This window comes from Saccopteryx leptura, chromosome 1 (genome assembly GCF_036850995.1).
Source record: "Saccopteryx leptura isolate mSacLep1 chromosome 1, mSacLep1_pri_phased_curated, whole genome shotgun sequence".
NCBI lineage: Eukaryota > Metazoa > Chordata > Mammalia > Chiroptera > Emballonuridae > Saccopteryx > Saccopteryx leptura.
Window position 1 is genome coordinate 291447033 of NC_089503.1, and position 26324 is coordinate 291473356.

General features: G+C 38.8%; 1 protein-coding gene across 1 annotated transcript in view; it reads left to right on the forward strand.

Annotated features, from left to right (window-relative positions):
* Positions 1-26324, forward strand: part of A2ML1 (alpha-2-macroglobulin like 1) — an 87097-nt gene that overhangs the window by 40595 nt on the left and 20178 nt on the right. The window contains 5 exon segments of the mRNA XM_066360262.1: positions 116-330; positions 2527-2740; positions 2908-3037; positions 3173-3269; positions 4657-4725. Coding sequence (XP_066216359.1) covers positions 116-330; positions 2527-2740; positions 2908-3037; positions 3173-3269; positions 4657-4725 — 725 coding nt within the window.

Below are 26324 nucleotides of genomic sequence, written 5' to 3' on the forward strand. Positions count from 1 at the left end.
TCCTGATTAATTTTTGGTTGGTACTTTCTCTGCTTTGGGATGGAGCATTTACAAAGTGAATATAGAAAAATCACTTCTTTCCAAGACCTTCCTAATTATGCTTCTTTCTCCATAGGAGAGTCCATTCACTGGAGCCAGAAACCTACTCAGTCATCAGATACCAGCTCTTGGTCTAAGCTTGAGGCTGTAGATGTGGAACTTACAGCATATGTATTGTTGGCCTGCCTTAGCAAAGCCAGTCTGACTCAAAATGAGATAGCCAAAGCCACTGGTATAGTAGCTTGGTTGGCCAAGCAACGCAATGCATATGGGGGCTTCTCTTCCACTCAGGTAAATAGCTTGCTCTTTACCGGGTATGATTAGATCTTATGTGGAGATGGAGAAAAAACTATTGCTGTTGCCTTCTAGGTCCAGGAACTTATTCTATAGAGAGGAAACAAAAACATGTGAAAAATATATAGAAAGAGTTGTAAATTGAGTCATATGAGCACATAAATAGTACTATATGCCTTTCATACTCTTTCTTTGCAGAATATGAAACCTCATAAGATTCATGTTTTATACACTGCTCACAAAAACTAGGGGGTATTTCAAAATGAATGTGAAGCAATAAAAAAAGAAGCATTCGATTTTTTTAAATCAAGAGCATCAGAAAAGCAAACAACAAGTCAAAGGAAGTTGTTAAATTATGCAAATGAGATGCAAAACCAACTTTTATTTCATTGGTGAAAATGCACTCTACAAAAGGCTGAAAGTACTGGAGTATCTACACGTTCCCTGATCCCTTAATTTTATGTAAAGAAGACATATATAAGTATAGCTAAATTTATGTATTAACAAATTAGAAAGCCAGTTATGGGATCTGTAAGCATAATAGCAAGATTTTATGGGCATTCCTCCTTCAATTGTTTTAGGTATTGAAAAGCTAGTAAGATATAGTCTAAAAAGTTTACAAGCTAGAAGGGAAGCTAGGAAAATTTTTATATACTACCAAGCAGGGTCTGGTAAAATAACATAAGGAAAGATACAAAAGGTACAAAATACATTAAATTTCAAAAAGGAGAGAGCTCACATCAGCTTGAGATATAAGAAGAATCTTCACAGGGGAATGGCATTTGAGGTAGATCTGAAAGGACATGTAAAGTTTTGGTAGGCAACTATTGAAAGGAAGAGGAAATGGTGAGTGGAGACACACATCTGCAAAAGTATAGAGTGGCTGTTGGGAAAATTGGTTTAGCTGAAGCGTAATGAGAATTAAGTTGGAAATGTAGGGTAGATTCATTTATGAAGGCCTAGCATATCAAACTCAAGTTAGTACCTAATTCAGAGGAGCTTTTTTTTTTTAACTTTGTTCAGAAAGAGTAATCTGTTACTTGGTGTATGGGATGATCTAGAGGCAGGAAACATGAGATTTAAAGAGATCAGGAGATTATTTTATTTACTTAGGTTAGGGGTAAGGAGAAATTGAATTATTGGGATGGCAGTAGGGGGGAAAAGGTATGATAAATTCAAATAGGTCATGGTTGGTTTTCAATAAAATTCTTGGCTATTCTAAGAAATCACATGTCACCCACATGTGGTCCCATTCCTTGAATTGTTTCATATGTCCAAGCAATAAAGACCTCCTTGGCTCTAGTTCACAGAGAGTAGACGAAAAGTTGTTTGTAGATTGTCACGCTGCTCAGGTATAACTTGCTCATAGCTTCCCCAAGGTGGTGACATGTCTTCTTATTTTTATATGACAGTGTAATGTCTAATATGACTGTTCTTTTCATTTGGGATAGGAGAAAGTAGGTTTCTTTAGAAACAGATATTTGACTAAGTGTCGAGCCTGTAGAAATTCTCATAACACAGAGTGAGATATGACAATTTTGTTGAACTCCTCATTCTTTTTTCCTTTCCCCTAGTTATAATTCATATAAGTAAAGATAAAATGTTTTCAGAATCAAGTTTCAAACTATGTAAGCCATGCTCTCTAGTGATAGATTATTTGTCTTACTCCCAGATGAAGAAAAGATTGTCATATAGCATAATGGCTAGGAAGCTTGGCCTACAAGGAAGGATTTCTCAAAGCTTTACTAATATCCTCCCCAACTGTGCCATACAATATCATTACATAGATAAATAATTTGAAAAGTGCGCAATTTCTAGAGTTATCAAGTTGCTGCCATTTTCTCCTCAAATAAGGAAACTGCAAAATATATACTGAACAAAATATATATATATCCACTTGCTTCTACCAATACTCCATTCTGAAGCTAGATTTGGTTGCTAAATATGAATATATGAGTGTAGCTTAGTGATCTATGGATATTCAATAATAACTTGATGGAGATTTTCTATATAGTTGAGATATTATGATTTTAAAGCCAGCTTCCCCAATGCTGGTGAACGTGGTTCTTAGATACTCAGAAGATTCATCATCTAAGCTAGCCAACCACCACCAGATGTGTAGGTTTGGGGCTCTTTGAGGTTAATTCCAATGGCTCACAAAATGGTAAGTGTATGCTTGATTATTTTCCTCAGGACTCTGTAGTAGCTCTCCAAGCTCTTGCCAAATTCGCCACCACTGCCTATGTGCCTTCTGAGGAAGCTAATCTGGCTGTAAAATCCACTGAGAATTTTCAGCATACCTTCAATGTTCAGACTGCTAACTGATTGGTATTTCAGCTAGAGACTCTGCCCGATGTCCCTGGAATGTACAGCTTGGAGGCCACAGGCCAGGGCTGTGTCTACGTGCCGGAAAGCAGAGATCTGTGAGAATGTGTTGGGAAGGAGTCTGAAAGCCTCTTTTGCCTCCAGTAGAAATTTCTTTCTACGTTACCTTTTTTGTAAGAAAAATAGTTTGAACTGCACAATTTTTAAAGTTTTTCTCAACTCAAATTTGACTATCTATTTCATCCTACTAGACAGTGCTGAGATACAATATTCTCCCTCCTAAAAATGTGGAGACCTTTAGTCTTAGTGTGGGAATGGGAAAATCTAGATGTGACGAACCAACTTCATCTAGATCCTTGATTCTCACTATCCATACCAGGTGAGGAAAGCTGAGGTTGTAGTGGGGGCACCTGGTCATAGAAGCTGAGTTGGGATGTGTGTGTGTGTTGTGGATAGAGTATGCTGAGAGGGGAAAACAATGGGCTCACACAGTTTTGCTTCTTTCTGTCCTCAGTTACGGGGGGGGGGGGGGGCACAGCTCTTCCAATATGGCCATTATGAAAGTGAAGATGCTTTCTGGGTTCAGTCCCATGGAGGGCACCAATCAGTTAGTAAGTCACTTCCCCTTTCTTTGTTTAGCTAGCTCCCAGGGGACCTAACAATATCATTAAAAAGCTGGTGAAATGCACATCATAGTTTATGTGTGTGTGTGTGTGTGTGTGTCTGTGTGTGTGTCTGTGTGTGTGTGTATACATACATACATACATACATACACACACAGTGTGTCCATAAAGTCATGGTGCACTTTTGACCAGTCACAGGAAAGCAACAAAAGACGATAGAAATGTGAAATCTGCCCCAAATAAAAGGAAAACTCTCCCAGTTTCATACCTATTCAGAGCAGTTTGATGTGGGCTCATGCACAGATTTTTTAGGGCTCCTTAGGTAGCTATCCCGTATAGCCTCTACAGACTCGTCACTGACTGATGGCCTACCAGAACGGGGTTTCTCCACCAAACTGCTGGTTTCCTTCAACTGCTTATCACACCAAGTAATGTTATTCCTATGTGGTGGCGCTTCGTTATAAATGTGCCGATATTCACGTTGCACTTTGGTCACAGATTCGAATTTAGCGAGCCATGGAACACACTGAACTTTCCTCTGTACCGTCCACATCTCGACTAGCATGGCTGTGGGCTACTCCGCTGTATACACGGTGATACATCATCATCTGCGCATGCGCACATGCTGCCACATCATCCTACAGAAACTGGGAGGGTTTTCCTTTTATTTGGTGCAGATTTCACATTTCTGTCGTCTTTTGTTGCTTTCCTGTGACCAGTCAAAAGTGCACCGTGACTTTACAGACACACTGTATACACACACACACACACACACACACACACAACTGATGATTGTATTATCTAAATGGGTTACAAAGACACATCAGATATACAAAATGGAACCCATAATAGCCTTTGTTCCTTTTCTTTTTTTAAAAAATTTTTATTTATTCATTTTAAAGAGGAGAAGGAGGGGGGAAGAGCAGGAAGCATCAACTCCCATATGTGCCTTGACTGAGCAAGCCCAGGGTTTCGAACCGGTGACCTCAGCATTCCAGATCGACACTTTATCCACTGCGCCACCACAGGCCAGGCCATCAAGATTTTTTTTTAATTTTTTTAAAAATTTATTCATTTTAGAGAGGAGAGGGAGAGACAGCGCGAGAGAGAGAGGAGAGACAGGAGAGAGAAGGGGGGGGAGGAGCTGGAAGCATCAACTCCCACATATGCCTTGACCAGGCAAGCCCAGGGTTTTGAACCGGTGACCTCAGCATTTCCAGGTTGACGCTTTATCCACAGCGCCACCACAGGTCAGGCCCTGTTCCTTTTCTTACCTTTTCACAGTATATATTGTTTGCTTGATCAAGACAAAGTTTTGGAAATTCCCCTAGGAGGATAGGAAAGGGTGTGGCTCTAAGTCTCCTTTCTTATTCAGCTTCTCCAGCAACCACTGGTGAAGAAGGTTGAATCTGAACCTGACACAATTAACATTTACTTGGAAGAGGTAGGTATTCCAGAACTGAACCAAAGAGCTTGGTCGTTTATGTATATTTGCGATTTACCTTCCAATCTGTATATACTAGTGTCCCATACACAGGGATGAAGGACCTGAGAGAATGAGTCTACAAAGACAAAATGAATTTTGCCTCCATGCTGGTAGACCATGAAATAGCCTCGTGTACCTCCAGGGCAGCACTGCCTATCAGATATTGCCACCTATGTCATTTAAAATGTTCTAGTTGCACATTTAAATAAATAAAGAGCAACATATAAAATTAATTTTAATATTTAATATATATATATATTTTGTGACAAAGACTGAGAGAGAGAAAGGGACAGATAGGGCATACAGGCAGGAAGGGATAGAGATGAGAAGCATTAATTCTTTGTCATTGCAGCACCTTAGTTGTGCATTAATTGCTTGTTCATTGATTGCTTTCTCATATGTGCCTTGACCCAGGGGGCACCTGGGTCAGAGCGAGTGACCCCTTGCTCAAGCCAGCAACCTTGGGTTCATGTCTATGATTCCACTCTCAAGCCAGTGACCCTGCGCTCAAGCTGGCATCCTCAGGGTCTCAAACCTGGGTCCTCCGCATCCCAGTCCGACACTCTATCCTCTGTGCCACTGCCTGGTCAGGCTAAATAAATTTTATTTAAACTTATAGACCCAAAATATTTTCATTTCACCATATGTTAATATACCAAGAGTTAATGAGGTATCTTCATTATTTTTTCCTGCTACATTTTAAAAATCCAGTCTGTATTTTACTCTTACAATACATCTCAATTCTGACTGGTCACGTTTCAAGTGCTCAGTGGCCACATGAAACATTACAGCTCTAGAGTAGAAGGTAGTGGTTCATAGCTGAGGCTTGAACCACTACCTGAGTTCAAATCCTAGTTGTAGTATTGACTGCAAGTTGTTGAATGTCCATTTACTTCATTGTAAAATGAGGGTGGGTAGTGGTAAAAATAGTTACCTATCTCATTGAGCTATTGAAAGAATTAAATAATCTAAGACATGTAAAAATGTTTAGAGGTATGCCCAGTATAGAGCAAGCCCTCAATAAGCATTACAATTAATATTATGTTAATGTAACATTAATATTAGACTTATAGCATGTAACCTTTCATATGGACAATACAAGTTCTCAAAGACTAGTAAAGTTCTAAAAATTGTTACAAATGCCTGTTTTACCATATTTTATTCAACACAAGGAACAAAAGTAACCTTATTGTATAACTGATGGACAGGAATATCTCCAATTAAAATTTACTATTGTTATTAACATCCCTTTCCAGTGCCCTGTCGCCAGGCCAACTCATTCATTGAACTGTGGTTTTTCTTACCTCCCAGGGAGCCAAGTGTTTGTATTTTGAGTGAGTTCTGTATAGTTTCTTTGAGACAACTCTGGTTAGTCTATTAAGAACAAACCTGAAATCATGATGTTAAATCTTTTTATTGCAAAGTTTATGATGCTTTCATATAGGCCTTCTTTGAGTCTCACCCAGCAACCCGACTTACATATATGGAGTGGTGGAGTGGCTTGTCCAAGTCATACTGTTTGTCAGTGGCCAAGGTGGGAACAGAAGCTGGAATTGTAATTTCCTTGATACTATTCCTGAGACTGTAATGACCTGCTCAGCAATGTATCCAGCCAAATTTGTCAGTTGGTTTTTAACTTGAGACATCAAGTCTAATGATTTAATGATCTGGAAGCCAATGTTCATGATTATTTCCCCCGCCCTTCTTTTTTCTTGTTGTTTTTTTGTTTCATTTTTCCAAAGCTGGAAACGGGGAAACAGTCAGACAGACTCCTGCATGCGCCCAACCAGGATCCACCTGCCATGCCCACCAGGGGGCGATGCTCTGCCCCTCTGGGGCGTCGCTCTGTTGCATCCAGAGCCACACTAGCGCCTGAGGCAGAGGCCACAGAGCCATCCTCAGCGACCGGGCCATCTTTGCTCCAATGGAGCCTGGGCTGCGGGTGGGGAAGAGAGAGACAGAGAGGAAGGAGAGGGGGAGGGGTGGAGAAGCAGATGGGTGCTTCTCCTGTGTGCCCTGGCCGGGAATCAAACCCGGGACTCCCGCACACCAGGCCGACGCTCTACCACTGCGCCAACCGGCCAGGGTTCCCCTTTTTTGATCTAATGAATTTATTATTTTTTTTTTTTTTTGTATTTTTCTGAAGCTGGAAACGGGGAGAGACAGACAGACTCCCGCATGCTCCTGACCGGGACCCACCCGGCATGCCCACCAGGGGGCGAAGCTCTGCCCACCAGGGGGCGATGCTCTGCCCCTCCCAGGCGTCGCCCCGCCACAACCAGAGCCACTCTAGCGCCTGGGGCAGAGGCCAAGGAGCCATCCCCAGCGCCCGGGCCATCTTTGCTCCAATGGAGCCTCGCTGCAGGAGGGGAAGAGATAGACAGAGAGGAAGGAGAGGGGGAGGGTGGAGAAGCAGGTGGGCGCTTCTCCTGTGTACCCTGGCCGGGAATCGAACCCGGGACCTCTGCACGCCAGGCCGACACTCTACCACTGAGCCAACCGGCCAGGGCCTGATCTAATGAATTTAAACTATAAATTAATCTAAGTACACGTGATCTCTGTCCCACAATTTTTGGTAAGTATTATATTTATTTCTATTTAGTTATGCATTTTAATTTGGGGGAAACACATGGAATTGTAAAAGCCATCCTTTTGTTATTAATATCTCATTTTATAGCAGGATGGTCTTAGAACTTAGTTTTCATGGTAGTGATCCTCTGAAATGTATAGAAGTTTTGGGGTTTTTTTGTGACCTAATATATGGTCTTTTTGGGAAAGTGTTCAGTGTGTGCTCCAAAAGAATGCCTGATCCCTTTCTCTTTGGTTATGGGTCCAATCTAGATCAGAAGTCCAAGGTTATTATTTCTTTTGTTCATGTCTTTGATGTTTCTGACTGACCTAAGAGTTTCTGAAAAGAATGTGTTAAAATTTCTAATTACAGTTGTTGATTTATTTATTTACCTATGCAGTTTTGTTAGTTGTTTCTTGATATTTTTGCAATTATATAATTAAGGTCTGTACATTTGTTTTAAGGTGTGTACATTTTTATGAACATATCTTCTTATTCAATTTTCCTTTCAGGGCCTGGCAGGGTAGCTCAATTGGTTAGTGTCATCCTGATACACTAAGGTTGTGGGTTCAATCCCCAGTCACATGCAAGAATCAACTAATGAATGCATAAATAAATGGAACAACAAATCGATCTCTCTCTCTTCCTCTCTCTTTCTCCTTCTTCCTTCCTCTCTCTAAAAATTGATAAATATATAAAAATTCTTTCTTTTCTTAATATATAATATTCTTCTTTTCACTAATTTTATATGTATGTTTATATATATATATGTATCTGTAGCTATCTCTTTGCATTGGATTTGTACAAATACACACACCTAATTTTTTTGGCCTTAGATTCTATTTGGTCAGATAGTAAGGCTGCTATCCCAGCTTTCTGTTGGTTTATATCAGTAATTTACTCGATATTTTTTACAGTAACTAAATGATGGACAAGAACAGTGGTTTTAAATTTTTTGGACTTCTCTTTACTCTTAAATTACTGAGGACCTCAAAGAATTTATGGTGATCTAGGTTACATCTGTTGACATTTATCTTATCAAAGACTAAAACAAAATAATCTTAAAATATTTATTAATTTATTTTAAAACAATAATAATAAACTTATTGCATTTTAATATAACGTTTATAAAAATAACTATGTTTTCAAAAACAAAAAATAATGAGAATGTCAGATTGTTTTACGTTTTTGATTCTGGCTTTATTAAAGAGAGTGAAATTCTATCATCTTCTGTAGTCAATCTGTTGCAGTATCACACATTAAGTAACCCCTATCAACATGAACATAAAAGAGAATGAGAATTTAAAAAAAAAGCAAATAATATCTTAGTATTATTCCAGAAATAGTTCTGATTTCACAGAACCCTAGATATAGTCTTGGGAATCCATGAGCGTTATTGGACCATACTTTGAGTGGCATTGTTAGCAGTGCGCTTGAAATTATCACCAGTATGGAACTGAAATGGAACATCTATGAAAGAAAATACAATGAGCCAGGCCTTGTATCAGGTGTTTGAGAAGTACAAGGGAGATAGTGTTTATGAGTTCAGTGAAATTGGATGGCTTTTGATGAGGAACAATAGATGTTTTAGAGAAAGATAATTACATGTTGAAGATGATTAATAAATAATTACATGCTAATTATGGAAGTCAGAGGACCTCTTGGCAAGATACAGAAATTCTCAACTTCTGCAGCCAGAGGCAGGAAAATCTGAAGACCAGGCTTGAAGCTTTGCTATAAGAAGAACAGCTTCAGAGTAGGTTGAATGACAGCCTGGTATGGAACCATTGCAGTCTGGTATGCCACTGTCAAAGAACTGTTTGGAAAGGACTGGGACCCACACACATTGTGGGGAACATCATAATTGATGTCCTCAAAATTTCTGGAATTTCCAGATTCTTCCAAATCCTCAGGGCCTGAAAAAGTGGCCTATTCTTCCCTGTTACATGCTCAAAGATGAGACAGAAGCTTCTATCTTGCAAGACAGCAAATAGTCCTCTCAAAATATGCCCCTTATTTCTCTCTTGACCATTATGCCAATAGGGTTAAGTCACATAACAATCTGAGTAGGGAAACACCAGGCCTGCTAAGGGAGGAAAAATATTTTACCCTGAAGAAGCTGCAGGATCCAACCACATACACCAGCAGGAGCCAGAGACTTTGCATGAGATAAATTCTGGGGAGCTGAATCAAAGGATCCTGAACCTAGGTTGGATAAAGAAGAGTCTATCAACAAGAGAGCACTTTCCCAGGATACAGGATTTTACACCCAGGCAAGGATCCCAGAAGATGGTACAAAAAATGCTACCAGAGCCTGACCAGGTGGTGGCGCAGTGGATAGAGCGTCGAACTGGGATGCGGAAGACTCAGGTTCGAAACCCCGAGGTCCCCAGCTTGAGCGCAGGCTCATCTGGTTTGAGCAGAAAGCTCACCAGCTTGGATCCAAGGTTGCTGGCTTGAGCAAGGGGTTGCTTGGTCTGCTGAAGGCCCACGGTCAAGGCACATATGAGAAAGCAATCAAGGAACAGCTAAGGAGTCCCAACGAAAAACTGATGATTGATGCTTCTCATCTCTCTCGGTTCCTGTCTGTCTGTCCCTGTCTATCCCTCTCTCTGACTCTCACTCTGTCTCTGAAAAAATAAATAAATAAATATTAAAAAAGAAAAAAAATGCTACCAGGATGGCTCATAAAAAGCTGAGGGAAGCGAATCTCACACTAAGACAAGCAGAAATGACAGAACTGCCATGGTAGATAGTTGAAGGGGTCAGATGGCTCAGAGAAGTGGGCATGCTACAGCAGTCAATGGGAGGACCCAGAGGACATTTTGTTTGCCAAAGCTGTCAGGAGTGCTTTGCTAAGTGAGCTACCAGTGTCACTGAGAAGCTAAGTGGTGACTGTACTCTGCAGGCACGTATTGAAAATAACAGCTGCCATTACAAAACTCGACCCTCTGATAGTAGAGAGAAAGATGGGTTCCCAGAAGAACAGAGGCCAAGAATCAGCACATCCCCATCAGAAATAAGGCAAATGCACTTGTCGTAAAGAGTTGCAAGTCAGAGTTGAACTGAATGAGGACCAACCCGCAGGGGGCTGTGAGATGATTACTAGACACAACATTTCTAGGGACAAGATACATGGTGTTATGGTTTAAAGTATGTCCAAAAATTCTCGAGCAGTCTTTTTAGAAAGTGCTCCTTAATGCCCTTCCTCTTGAATGTCAGCTTTCTTAGTGACTCACTTCTAATTAACAGATTAAGGCAGACGTGATGGCGAGATCAGGAAATAGCACTATGGCTTTCTGCCATGTTGAGAGGACACTCAAACAATATGGAGGGGCTCCCAAGGTGAAAACCTGAGACCTCCAGCCAAGACAGTAAGGAACTGAGTCTTCATGTCAACAATCATGTGAGTGAACTCAAAAGAGGATATTTCAACTCCAACCAAGCTTTCAGATGACGGTCCTAGCTGACATCCTGATTGTCACCTCATGAGAGAGCTTGAGCTAGAGTCACAAACTAAGCTGCTCCTGAATTCCTGATCCACAGAAACTGGTGAAATAATAAGCATACACTGTTTTAGTCACTATGTTTTGGGTTAGCTTGTTATGTAGCAATAGATAATTAATGCAAAAAGGTTTTCGCAATTCTCCTTCAAGATTAGATGTGCTATGTGCCCCATAGAATGCGGTATTTACCCTTATCAGAGGGCCAGTTATACTGTGTTGTAAATGTCCATGTACTTACCTGATGTCATTTTGGGGGAGGTAAAAAGACCCTCAAAGATAACATGCCCTACATCCTAGAACCCATGAATATGATACCTTACTTGGCAAAAGGGACTTTGCAGATATGATGAAAGTTACACATCTTAAAATAGGGAGATTATCCTGGATTACCTTGATGGACCAAATATAATCGCATGAACCCTTGTAGAGAACTTTCTCTATCCAGAGGCAGAAGTAACACAACAGAAGAGAAAGAAGTCAGATTGATTCAAAACATGAGCAAGCACTTCATCAGCTGTAGTGGGCTTTGAAGATGGAGGGGGCAAAGTAATAAGAAAGGCAGGCAGCAAGAAAACAGGAACCTCAAACTTACAGCTCCAAGTCACTTAATTCTGCCACAACCTGAATGAGTTTGGAAGCAGATTGTCACCACTGCCTCCAAAGAAGAACCCAGGCTGGACGATACCTTGACTTCAATCTTGTGAGACCTGGAGAAGTAAGTGTAACTAGCAGAACCCAGCCCAGACTTCTGACTTACAGAACTGCAGGAAAATAAATGGCTATTATTTTAAGCTGCAAAGTTCATGATAGTTTGTTACAGTAGCAATAGAGAGCCAAAATGCATCCACATTGTAAATACCGGTACCTTGAAAACAGAAATTGTGATCAGGTCATTATTTTATTCCCAACATTTACCACATTATCAAAGTAGATATTTTATAAATATATATTGACTAAACTAAAATGATCAAGGTCATGTATAGTAGAAGTTATCCTACTTTCCCTCACTGCATTTAAAAATTTCATCTACTTCCTTCTTTTTCCCAAGACCCAAGTCAAGTACCACCTCCTCGAGGACATCTTTACTCTTCAAGACTATATGTATTCCTTTAGGCTTCTCAACTACCTTAGCATTCCAACTACATCTTTTGCATTACTTGTCTCTTGTACTTTGTGTTTGTTTTCATGATGCTTCCCACTAGACTACAAACCCTTGACACCAGGAACCATGCCGGGTTTATTCACCTTTGACCCTGTAATGGCTAAAAATAGTATGTGTTCAATAATATTTACTTAATGAATGAAACATGTGTATGGCATGTTAACCAAGGTCAAATGTGAATGACCAGCATTGGGAACTTTGGTGTTTTTTAAGTGAGAGAGATCAAAATATATATTCTATAGTAATATGATATAAATAATAAGAAATGGACAATAGAATCATTCTAACTTCTCTGATTTTCATCCACATCTCTGTTCTTCACCTTCACACTTAAATCTGAAGTAGTTATTTGAGATATCTGTTCAGATAGTCATAATTTAAGAAGATTTTCCTATTAAGGAGGAAGTGAATAGAAGAGGAAATAAATTGAGGTGGGAGGGAAATGAGAAAGTAGGAAATGGAAATGAAACCCCAAGACAAGAAGCCAGGGAACTACTCTAGTGTGTATTCAAGCAAAGTCATGTGACTTAGTCTTAGACTATAAGAATCACAGTCAAACACTGCATAATAAATCAAGAATAAGAATGAGGTCAGTCTATGCATATACCACCTTCTATCAAGACACAGTCTTTGTTCTACCTTCATATATTCTGCTACTTTGATACATCCTTACCTCTCTCAAGTTTTGTAATGGAATAGTTGAGAAAAGGAAAATAATTGAGATAAACAAAATACAAGAAGAAAGAAAAATAAAAAAGGAATAAAAATTAGAGAAATAAGGTAATACATAAGAGTTGAAAAAATATATAAAGGAGAGAAGAGTTTTCATCAAAGATGCTTTCCTTCCTTCCCTGGCCCATTCCCTTCCTTGGTGACATTGAAGAATTCCTCAAATTCATGAACTTCCTCTCCTTGATAATGCTGAAGGGCTTTTTCTCAATTCCACGGACTATGACTGTGTAAACCAATAATTTTCCAAGCTGATCCTCAAACTGAGTTTTGAGGCATAAAATTTCAGAAAATCATAAAAGGAGTTTGAGTTTTGTAAATAGTGTTAGGAAAAAGTGACATGAAGTTATATGCAAAGTTTTCTTTGTATGTCTATTTTTGCACAAGAGCCTCATCGCATTTTGTAAATGGAAAATAAAAACAATGCATTTTCATCTTTCCTTTCTACAGAGGTTAAAGTTATGGGTAAAGGAAGAATGTGATGACTCTGTTGTCTCTTTGAAATAGAGTTGATGACACTCAAATCATGAGATTGTTGTCCTGGCCAGGTAGCTCAGTTAGTTAGAGTGTCTTCCGTATATGCCAAGGTTGCAGGTTCAATCCTAGTCAGCGCACATACAAGAATCAACCAATGAATGCATAAATAAGTGGAACAACAAATCTATGTTTCTCTCACTCTCTCTCCTATACTCTTTCTTTCTAAAATCAATGTAAAAAATAAAAAACTTATGAGGCCTTGGTGGAGTTGCTCAGTGGACAGAGAGTGTCGTCCCAGTGTGCCGAAGTTGCAGGTTTGATCCTAGGCAGGGCACACACAAGAAGCAATAAATGAGTACACAACAAAGTGGAATAACTAAGTGGAACAACAAGTAGATGCTTCTCTTTGTCTCCCTTTCCCCCCCTTCTCCCCCTGCCTCTCTCTCTTTCAAATCAATGGGAAAAAAAGAAGAAAAAATCATGAGATTGTCTCAACTTCTGAGGTAATAATATGGCTCTGATACAGATATTTGCTAATGCAGAATGCTATCCTGCTATAATATTTTTATATTAAGGGCAGCCTCTGTGGTCATAAATAATGGAACTGTGTCTCAGGCCTACGGTCTCTACCATATACTCTGTACTTGAAACATCCCGTATTAGTCTGAGAGGGCTGCCAAAACAAAATACTACAGACTGGGTAGCTGAAACAACAGAGATTTTTTTTTTTGTATTTTTCTGAAGCTGGAAACGGGGAGAGACAGTCAGACAGACTCCCGCATGCACCCGAACGGGATCCATCCGGCACGCCCACCAGGGGGCGATGCTCTTCCCACCAGGGGGCGATGCTCTGCCCCTCCCGGGCGTCGCTCTGCTGCAACCAGAGCCACTCTAGCGCCTGGGGCAGAGGCCAAGGAGCCATCCCCAGCGCCCGGGCCATCTTTGCTCCAATGGAGCCTTGGCTGCGGGAGGGGAAGAGAGAGACAGAGAGGAAGGAGAGGGGGAGGGGTGGAGAAGCAGATGGGTGCTTCTCCTGTGTGCCCTGGCCGGAAATCGAATCGGGGACTTCTGCACGCCAGGCCAACGTTCTAGCACTGAGCCAACTGGCCAGGGCTGAAACAACAGAGATTTATGTAGCTTAGTCCTGGAGGCTGGAATCCAAGGTCAAAATGTTGACAGGTTTGGTTTATTCTGAGACTCTTCCCCTGGCCTGCAGAGGGCATTCTCACTGTGTCCTTACTGGTCTTTCCAGTGTGTGCGCATTTCTGGCCTCTGTTCCTCTTCTTGTAAGGAGAACAGTCATATTGAATTAGGGCCCCGCCCTTATGACTTAATTTAACCTTAATTACCTCTTTAAAGGCCTCATCTCCAAATACAACCATGTTAGAGGTTAGAGCTTCAACATAGGAATTTAGGAGGAATACAGTACAGTTCATCACACATGCTCAAAGAGACTTTAGATCGACTAATTAGGACCATTGATTTTGTTTTCCATGGAAAAAATGAGGCAAAACATGCATTTAAACATTTTTATTGAATATTTCCTAAAAGAAAAATTTAAAACCATGCATATCCTTGAGTATTTTCAGACAATATATAAAGTTTTCATCTTAAATGTAAATAGTTGAAAGGATATAATTTCTGGATATCATAATATTGGCAAGAATAAAACTGTTGTATCACTTAAGAAATATTATCCAGCATAATATGTGGTTCATGTAACTTGATACCCACTATCCACTTAAAAATTACACAAATAAGTTCAGTAGTCAAAATTTTTACATTGTTCCTTTTTCCCCTTCAATTTATGTTTTCATCCAATTTCATGATGGAATTTTTTCTTTTTTCTTTTTTTTGTATTTTTCTGAAGCTGGAAACAGGGAGAGACAGTCAGACAGACTCCTGCATGCGCCCAACCAGGATCCACCCGGCACGCCCACCAGGGGCGATGCTCTGTCCACCAGGGGGCAATGCTCTGCTCCTCTGGGGGGTCGCTCTGCCGCGACCAGAGCCACTCTAGCACCTGGGGCAGAGGCCAACGAGCCATCCCCAGTGCCCGGGCCATCTTTGCTCCAATGGAGCCTTGGCTGCGGGAGGGGAAGAGAGAGACAGAGAGGAAGGAGAGGGGGGGTGGAGAAGCGAATGGGCGCTTCTCCTATGTGCCCTGGCCGGGAATTGAACCCGAGTCCCCCACATGCCAGGCCGACGCTCTACCACTGAGCCAACCAGCCAGGGCCATTTTTTTCTAATAGAATTTATGCTTAAAAGTTTTATTGATTACCTTATCAAACTTTCTGCCACAAAATTACATATATAACTTGAAATAGCAAAGTATTTTTATTTTATAAGACTCAATATTTTCAAGATTTTTTATGGATTGGGTTAACAATAGAATTATTAATAAACACAATGAATCAAAACAGAACAAATTTTAAGAATAAAATGCTAAACAACCATATATTTTGGTAAATATTGAACATCAAATGTAAAATAAATTTAGAAACACAGTGCCTAATGAGATTGATAGCTGGGATTTTTTTTCATTTGTGCACTTATCTATAAATGATTATTCTAGAATAAGATCGGAATCAGAATTAATTTTATTCCTGTTTTTAATTTTTATAGATGCATTCATTGAGAAATCTCACTCATATAAATAAGTAAGTAGAAACAGAAGGCATATAGCTGTAGCATTGTCATTGAATTATCTGACCTATTTCAAATTATAAGCCAAAGAACATAAAATAATCTTTCATCAAAAGTTATCCTTAGACATGTGGTAGTCTGTCTCTCTGCCTCCTGCTTCTCACTTCAGAAAAATACAACAACAGTCAGAGAAATGGCGCCGTGAGGAGTGCTCCCAATACCTCTCCCTGAAACTTCAACAAATTCAACAACTAGAGACAGAAAAACAGTCTCAGAAGCATCTGAAACACACATACATCAAACAAAGATACAATTGGGCAAAAAGGTGGCTGAATATATAGCCCACTCTGAAGAAAATAAGATGGAGAATGGAATATTCCACTTTCCTCACTGACCTGAGCAAGGGCTGCTTTTACTTGGAACTGAGAGAAAGCGAGGGCTGGGGGCATGGAAAAAGGTGGGCTAGGGCAGAGACATTCAAGCCAAGGAGAGAGTATGCCCATGGCTCAGCCCACAGAGAGCTAACGCCAGCAGCAGACTCTGGCAGAGGTGGGCAAGCAGTTGCCTTGTTTACTCCTGGTATCCCGGTCGGCGAGCATGGGCAGTGCGAGTGGATCCGCCTGACATTTTGGGCATGGGTGCCTGTGTTCCTGGACAGAGGGGCTGGGTCAGAGACTGTCAGTAGTGACCCTCTGTGTGGGCTGTGACCAGAGTTTCTGAATAATCCTGGCTTCCCAAACAACAGCACGTGGGAAGTGCACGAAAGCCAGCTTCCTTACACCTGGACCTGTCTGGGCGCTGCACCTCCACCAGCCATACAGGCTAACAAAGCACAGTCCTGGGGAAGAGAACTTTGGAAGTGGTGGGGGGAAGGGCACGCAGGCAGCTTGCAGACAGTCTCTGGAGAGCAGACCTGCAGAGTGCTGAGGCATACTAGACATGCCCGGAGACTCATAGAAAGACACCTGAAAGGCAGTTGGCCCCCAGCCCTGCCTGATTATGCTGGCAGCTCTGGCTGGAAAGCCTTACCCAGAACCTTGCATTAAGTGAGGATAGAGGGGGGATTTTGCAGCTCTTAGATCCTCTTGCTCTCCAGGGAGTGGCTGGGGCAACTTCACAGCTGGGTCCCAGGCTGCTGGTTCGGGAAGGAGAGATTTGGAAAGAGGCTCCGGCAAAACAGACTTTCCTATTGTTGGAGCCTGCAAACACTAACAAGCCCAGCCTACCAATGGGAGGCCTAGTTTATGTCATCACCATAGCAACACAACAGCAAATCTCTGCCTGAGAGTGCCACGGAGGCTGAACCTGGGGTACAGCGCCACCAGCCAAAAAAGAGAGAGAAGAAAGAAAAAGGAAGAAGATAACCTCTCAAAACCAGGAAAAATCCACAGTCTTTATAACTTTTTCCATTTTTTCTTGTATTTTTTATCTTTTTTTTTCCTTCCACCTTGATCATTTCATTCTCTTTCCATTTTATTCTTTTCTTTTCATTTTGAACATTATACCCATAGCTGTTACATTTTTCATTCTTTTTTTTCTATGAGTGTTACATTCCAAAAAACTTAACTCAATTTCTTTTCTCTCTCTCTTTTTATTTCTTCTTTTCTCTTTCACTTTTTCTCCATTTGAATCTCACCCACAAACAAATTATTTTATTCTGGATTCAAATTTTTTCTTTGTGGCATTTTGTGTGCTTTTTACTTCACTTTTTATCTCTTTATCATTTCCCCCAACCCTGGCTCTTCATTCTATAGTTTTTGTGCCACTTAATACAATAGAATTTTCATTTTTCACTGTATTTTTTCTTTTTTCTCTTTTTCTTTTCTCTTTTACTATTTCTCTCATTCCATCATCATTTACAAACAAATTATTTTTTTCTTGATCCAAATTTTTTCCTTGTGGCATTTTGTGGGTTCTTGCCTCGTTTTTGCCTCTTTGTCACAACCCCCCAATTCAGGCCCTCCATTCTACATATTTTTGTTCCACTTAGCATAATAGAATTTTCAGTTTTTCACTACATTTTCTCAAAATAAAATTTTTTTATCAACTCCTATTAGTGTTATTAACAATACCACTCTCAAATGCCATAAAAGAAATTGAATATTATGGATACAAAAGACAATGATGTAGCTCAGCTAGATGAGAAAAATCTATAGAAAAAAATTTCAATAGCTTAGAAACCTTGGAATTAAATGGCAGAGAATTTAAAATTGAAGTCCTAAAAATACTCAGGGATATACAAGAAAGCACAGGAAGGCAATTTAGGGAGCTCAAAAAACAAGTCAATGAACAGAAAAAATACTTCACCAAAGAAATTGAAACTATGAAAATAAATCAAACAGAGATGAAAAACTCAATTTATGAACTTAAAAACAAGGTAACAAGCTTAGCCAATAGAACAGGCCAGATAGAGGAGAGAATTAGTGACATAGAAGACAGGCAACTAGAGGTATTACAGAGAGAAGAGGAGAGAGACTCATGAATTAAAAAATATGAGGTAGACCTACAGGAATTGTCTGACTCCATTAGAAAGAGCAACATAAGAATAATGGGTATATCAGAAGGAGAAGAAAGAAAATGGAATGGAGAACATATTCAAACAAATAATAGACAAAAACTTCCCAAGCCTGTGGAAAGAACTAAAGCCTTGAATTTAAGATGCAAATGGAACACCGAGTTATCTTAACCCTAACAAACCTAATCCAAGGCACATCATAGTGAAATTGGAACAAACCAATGACAAAGAAAAAATTCTCAAGGCAGCCAGGGAAAAGAAGAATACAACATATAAAGGAAGGTCCATTAGATTATCAACAGATTTCTCAGCAGAAACTCTACAAGCTAGAAGAGAGTGGACCCCAATACTTAAAGTTCTGAAAGAGAGGAACTTCTAGCCAAAAATACTATACCCATCAAAGCTATCCTTCAAATATGAAGGAGAAATAAAAACATTCACAGATACAAAAATTATGAGGGAATTTATCACCAGAAAACCCCCACTTCAGTAAATACTAAAGGGGGTTTTTCGACCAGACACAAAGAACAAAACAAAACAAAACCACAAGTAAAAGCTCCATCAAGATCACAATAAAAACAAGATTAATCTGTGACAAAGAAACAAAAAAAGGGGAGAGGACAAAGATTAACAGTAGCAAAGGAATATGGAGTGCAGAAGCACTCATGAGATAATGTGCTACAATGAGCATGATATGTATGCTTTCCATTACTTGATGGTAACCACCCCTGAAAAAACCAACACAGAAGTACATGGCTTGAAAAAAGAAGTAACAGAGAAAAGAAGTATGGATTAAAACCAAACAAAAACAAATGATAGAAAAATAAAAGAGAAGAACCAAACAAGATACAAAACTATCAGAAAGCAATATATAAAATGGCAATAGGAAACCCTCAAATGTCAATAATTACACTAAACATAAATGGATTGAACTCACCAATAAAAAGACACAGAGTAGCAGAATGGATTAAAAAAGAAAATAAAACTGTATGCTGCCTACAAGAAACACATCTAAGCTACAAAGATGAAAACAAATTCAAAGTGAAAGGTTGGAAAACAATAGTCCAAGCAAATAAGATCCAAAAAAAGCAGGTACAGCATTACTCATATCTAACAATGCTGACTACAAGACAGCAAAAGTAATCAGAGACAAAAACAGTCATTTCATAATGATAAAGGGGACATTGAATCAAGAAGACATAACACTTCTTAATATATATGCACCAAACCAAGGAGCACCAAAATATATAAGACAGCTACTGACTGACCTAAAAACAAAAACCGACAAAAATACAATCATACTTGGAGACCTCAATACTCCGCTGACGGCTCTAGACCATTCAACCAAACAGAAAATCAATAAAGAAATATTGGCCTTAAATAAAACACTAGAACAATTGGATATGATAGACATCTACAGGACATTTCATTCCAAAGTGCCACAGTATACATTTTTCTCTAGTATACATGGAACATTATCAAGAACTGACCATACATTGGACCACAAAAATAACATCAACAAATTCAGAAAGATTGAAATTATACCAAGCATATTTTCTGATCATAAAGCCTTGAAACTAGAATTCAACTGCAAAAAAAGAGGTAAACAAACCCACAAAAATGTGGAAACTAAACAACATACTTTTAAAAAATGAGTGGGTCAAAGAAGAAATAAGTTCAGAGATCAAAAGATACATACAGGCAAATGAAAATAACAGTACAACATATCAGAATCTCTGGGATGCAAGCAAAAGCAGTAATAACAGGGAAGTTCATATCACTACAAGCCTATATGAACAAAATGAACAAACAAGAAAGAGACCAAGTAAACCACTTAACTACACATCTTAAGGAACTAGAAAAAGAAGAAAAAAGACAACCCAAAACCAGCTGAAGAAAGGAAATAATAAAAATCAGAGCAGAAATAAACAAAGTAGAGAACAGAAAAACTATAGAAAAAATTAATAAAACAAGGAGCTGGTTCATTGAAAAGATCAACAAAATTGAGAAACCCTTGGCAAGACTCACCAAGGAAAAAAGAGAAAGGACTCATAAAACAAAATCCAAAATGAAAGAGGAGAAATCACCACAGATATCAGAGATATACAAAGAATTATTGTAGAATACTATGAAAAACTATATGCCATCAAATTTAACAATATAGAAAAAATGGATAAATTCCTAGAACAATACAACCTTCCTAGACTGAGTCATGAAGAAGCAGAAAGCCTAAACAGACCCATCAGCAGGGAAGAAATAGAAATAACTATTAAAAACCTCCCCAAAAATAAAAGTCCAGGCCCAGACGGCTATACTAGTGAATCCTATCAAACATTCAAAGAAGACTTGGTTCCTATTCTACTCAAAGTCTTCCAAAAAATTGAAGAAGAAGCAATACTGCCAAACATATTTTATGAGGTCAACATAACCCTCATACCAAAACCTGGCAAGGACAACAGAAAGAAAGAAAACTACAGACCAATATCTTTAATGAATACAGATGCTAAAATACTAAACAAAATACTAGCAAATCGAATACAACAACACATTAAAAAAATAATTCATCATGATCAAGTGGGATTCATCCCAGAATCACAAAGATGGTTCAACATACATAAAAACGGTTAATGTAATACAACATATCAACAAAACAAAGAACAAAAACCATATGATCTTATCAATTGATGCAGAAAAGGCATTCAATAAAGTACATCATTTTATGTTTAAAACACTTAACAAAATGGGTATAAAAGGAAAATATTTTAAAATAATAAAGACCATCTATGATAAACCATCAGCTAACATCATATTAAATGGCATAAAACTGAGGACTTTTCCCCTAAAATCAGGAACAAGACAGGTTGTCCACTCTCTCCATTCTTATTCAACATAGTGCTGGAAATTCTAGCCAGAGCAATCAGATAGGAGAAAGAAATAAAAGGCATTCATATTGGGAAAAAAGAAGTAAAGGCTTCACTTTTTGCAGATGATATGACCCTATACATCGAAAACCCCAAAAACTCCACAAAAAGGTTACTAGAAACAATGAACAATACAGTAAGGTCACAGGATACAAAATTAATATACAAAAGTCCATTGCCTTCCTATATGCCAACAATGAAACATCAGAAAACAAGCTCAAAAAAAATCTCCTTAATGGCTGCAATAACAACAACAAAATACCTAGGAATAAATATAACAAAGAATGTAAAGGATCTATATAATGAAAACTACAAAGCATTGTTAAGGGAAATCAAAAAAGATATAATGAAATGAAAAAATATTCCTTGTTCTTGGATAGAAAGAATAAATATAGTCAAAATGACTATATTACCCAAAGCGATATACAAATTTAATGCAATTCCCATCAAAATTCCAATGACATTTTTTAAAGAAATGGAACAAAAAATCATCAGGTTCATATGGAACTATAAAAATAGCCAGAGCAATCCTAAGGAAAAAGAACGAAGCTGGGAGCATTACAATACCTGACTTCAAATTATGTTATAGAGCCACAATAATCAAAACAGCATGGTATTAGCAGAAAAATAGACACTCAGACCAATGGAACAGAATAGAAAGTCCAAAAATAAAACCACATGTATATGGTCAAATAATTTTGATAAAGAGGCCAACAACACACAATGGAGAAAAGAAAGCTGGGAAAACTGGAAAACCACATGCAAAAGAATGAAACTCAACAACAGTTTGTCCCCTTGTACTAAAATTAATTCAAAATGGATCAAAGACCTAACTATAAGACCTGAAACAATAAATTACATAGAAGAAAACACAGGTACTAAACTCATGGACCTTGGTTACAAAGAGCACTTTATGAATTTGACTCCAAAGGCAAGGGAAGTGAAGGCAAAGATAAATGAATGGGACCACATCAGACTAAGAAGCTTTGGCACAGCAAAAGAAACTGACAACAAAACAAACAGACAGCCAACTAAATGGGAGATGATATTTTCAAACAACAGCATAGATAAGGGCCTAATATCCAAAATATACAAAGAACTCATAAAACTCAACAACAAACAAGCAAACAATCCAATAAAAAAAATGGGAAGAGGACACGAACAGACATTCTCCCAGGAAGAAATACAAATGGCCAACAGATATATGAAAAGATGCTCATCTTCATTAGCTATTAGAGAAATGCAAATTAAAACTACAATGAGATACCACCTCACACCTGTTAGATTAGCTATTATCAACAAGACAGGTAATAACAAGTGTTGGAGAGGCTGTGGAGAAAAAGGAACCCTCATCCACTGTTGGTGGGAATGTAAAGTAGTACAACCATTATGGAAGAAAGTATGGTGGTTCCTCAAAAAATTAAAAATAGAACTACCATATGACCTAGCAATCCCTCTACTGGGAATATACCCCCATAACTCAAAAACACTGTACGTAAAGACACATGCAGCCCCATATTCACTGCAGCATTGTTCACAGTGGCCAAGACATGGAAACAACCAAAAAACCCTTCAACAGATGACTGGATAAAGAAGATGTGGTACATTTATACAATGGAATACTACTCAGCCATAAGAAATGATGACATTGGATCAACAACATGGATGGACCTTGATAACATTATACTGTGTGAAATAAATCAGAAAAAACTAAGAACTATATGATTCCATACATAGGTGGGACATAAAAATTAGACTCAGGACATGGACAAGAGTGTGGTGGTTACCGGGGGTGGGGAGGGGAAAGGAGGGAGTGGGAGAGAGGACAGGAGGGGGTGGGTGGAGAGGAGGGGCACAAAGAAAACCAGATAGAGGGTGACGGAAGACTATATGACTTTGGGTGATGGGTATGCAACACAATCAAATGTCAAAATAACCTGGAGACATTTTCTCTGAACCTATGTACCCTGATTGATTAATGTCACCCCATTAAAATTAATTTTTTTAAAAAGAAAAATACAACAATATATATGTGTGTGTGTGTGTGTGTGTGTGTGTGTGTGTGTGTGTGTGTGTGTGGATATATATATATGTCATTCTAATCCAAAAAAAAAAAGTTATTCTTAGTGATCTATTATCAGTACTCAGTTTATTAGGTCCTTCTTGAATTTGGTTAAAAGTATTATAAATCTGGACCTGGCTGATTGGCTCAGTGGTAGAGCATTGGCCAGCATGTGGATGTCCCAGATTTGATTCCTGGCCAGAAGCACCCATCTGCTTCTCCACCCTTCCTCCTCCCTTTTCTCTCTTTCTCTCTCTTCCCCTCCTGCAGCCAAAGCTCCATTTGAGCAAAGTTGACCCGGGCACTGAGGATGGCTCCATGGCCTCTGCCTCAGGTGCTAGAATGGCTGCAGTTACAGCAGAGCAACACCTCAGATGGGCAGAACATCACCCCCCAGTGTGCTTGCCAAGTGGATCCCAGTCGTGCGCATGCAGGAGTCTGTCTCTATGCCTCCCTGCTTCTCACTTCAGAAAAATACAACCAAACAAACCAAAAAAGTATTATAAATCTTTTTTTTAAAGTAATATAAATACTGACTTGAAAAAGAATCTTGTATTAAATTAACTTACCTACACAAAGTAACAATATTTCAGTTTTCTTTTAAAACCCTAGAACAAGAACAAGGCAGCATGGAAAGAATTAAAGTTATACTTTTTGTAAAGTGAAAAAAAAAAAGGGAAAAGACGAATAATCACGAAGCTTCAACAGATATAGCCCATTCTCAGTGGATTGTTGAGATGGAGATCCCATGTGGAAGTTGAAGATCTAGGGTTGTAAGCCCTAGATCTTTGGAAAGTCTTCACACACTCCAGAGATATATGTACTGCCGTATGAAATGGCTGATTTAGTGTATATCTGAGATCAAACTTGCCTGTGTTCCAAAACAGCTCTGCTTATGATGACTTAGGGCAAGTTATTAAACCTGTCTACACCTCAGTTTCCTGCTGAGAAAAGGAGAGTAATAGTACTTAAAGAGTAATGGATAAAACAATACTATCTATGAAAAGTGTTTAAGGACTTATCTAGAAAGAAGGAGGAATAAATTACAAACTAACAAAAAAATTTGGGGGGTGATATTTATTATCTTGATTGTAATAGTTTTGTGGTTGCATACGTATATCAAAATTCATCATATTTCACACTTCAATTTTTTAAAGTGATTTTAGAGAGAGAGAAACATCAATTAATTGTTCCACTCATCTAAGCATTCATTGGTTTATTCTCATATGTGCCCTAACTGGGAATCAAACCAGCAACCGTGGTATATGAGAAGGATGTTCTAACCAACTGAACTACCCAAACAGGGTTTCTTGTTGAACATTTTAAATATGTGTAGCTAATCATACACTAACTTTACCTTAATAAAGTTGTTTTTAAAATATTACTTGGCACTTAAAAAGTATTCAAAAATGTTAGCTGTTATTATGAAGAGAGATCCTGGGAATTTCTTTCCAGGAGTTAAAATTTCCAGTTAAAATTTAGAACCTCTGTGGTGTTACTGAGGCCCTCCTGTCATCCCTTTCCCCCGCCCCGAGTGAGAACAGAGGCAGTTTGTACCTGGACAAGGAATGACACCTTCTGGCCAGAAAGGAGAGTACACAGTGATGTCTAATGAATTTTTAATGTGTTTAGATTTTGTTTTGCTTTATCATTTATTTTGACGTAGATAAGACATACCAATGTAAAAATCCAGTGGTACAGAAGAATACCTTTCATATCTTTTCTTTCAGTTTCCTTCTCAGAAGTAACCAAAACTCAGAAGTTTTGTCAAATGCTAGCTTCTTGAAAATACTGCCCAAAACACCCACTGGATAAAGCTGCGCTTATTCAAACCATAGTGAGGGAGGACACTGCTTTGAAGGAGAAGAGCAAAGTCATGGTATTTCTGAGGTTGGTGGGTCTGCTTTAAGAGGGGTCTTTCAGGGTAGGGGTTTGATTAAGATTGGTTGAGAATCACAGTTAAAATGGTAGATACAGCAAGGTGAGGGTTTTGAAAAGTCTTACTGAATAAATAGTTATTATCTGATAACTGTCTATTGCAAAGCTGAGCAGTTTGAATGGTTTTTTGGGATGTTTCTGAAATGAACAACACAATTATTTGCAACTTTAATTTTTTGAGCAAGAGTTTCCTGGGATATTAAAGTCATGTTGATGAAGACAGTAGAATAGTAAAAGCAAGTTAATGTAGACTATGCGGGTGTAGATGGTTCTGTTTCCTGTATATGTTTTCATAAATATTCTGTGAAAATTCAATTATTTATGTATAATTTTAAGAATCTTTTACCCTCTGATTGTTGTAGAAATCTAGAAACTGAGTATGAGATATTCCTTAACTAATAGCCTTTGCTCTGTAGTTATATGTAATGTACCTTTTTTTCAGAGTATGCATATTTTAATCTTTTCCATTGCATGCAATTACTGTTTGTAGTATTCTGCTAGTATATTACCCCTCAGCGATTTATCTAACAGATTGTGGTCTTGGCAAAACCAGTGGGGTACAGTTTCTCTAATTCCTGGTTTTTAACTTTCCACCATAAGGCATGGTTACAAGGCCGTGTGGTAGGGAAGAGAAATATTTATTCCACAGCACTGAAATATGAAGGCAACTGGAGAGATCTTCATGAAGCATGTTTGTTGGACTGGGTAGGTACTGTGCTAAGCGCAAGATGAACATAATAACTACAGTCTCTGCTCTTGTAGGACTTAGAGCTTAGTGAGGAACTTAAACACTGAGTGTATAGTGATGAGTGGAATGGCTATAACAAAGGACAGGCGTTATGGGAACCTAAACTAGTCTTAGGGCTGAAGTCAAGATTCCTAGACATGATGCTCGCTCTGCAGGCTGAAGGATAAGGAATGATACAGGTATAAGAGTGAGGTATGGGAGGAATGTTCCAGACAGAGCAACTAGCTTATGCATTCTCTGAGAACTGAGGTTACTTTTCTCTGTTTTCCTGTTTTCTGTGTCAG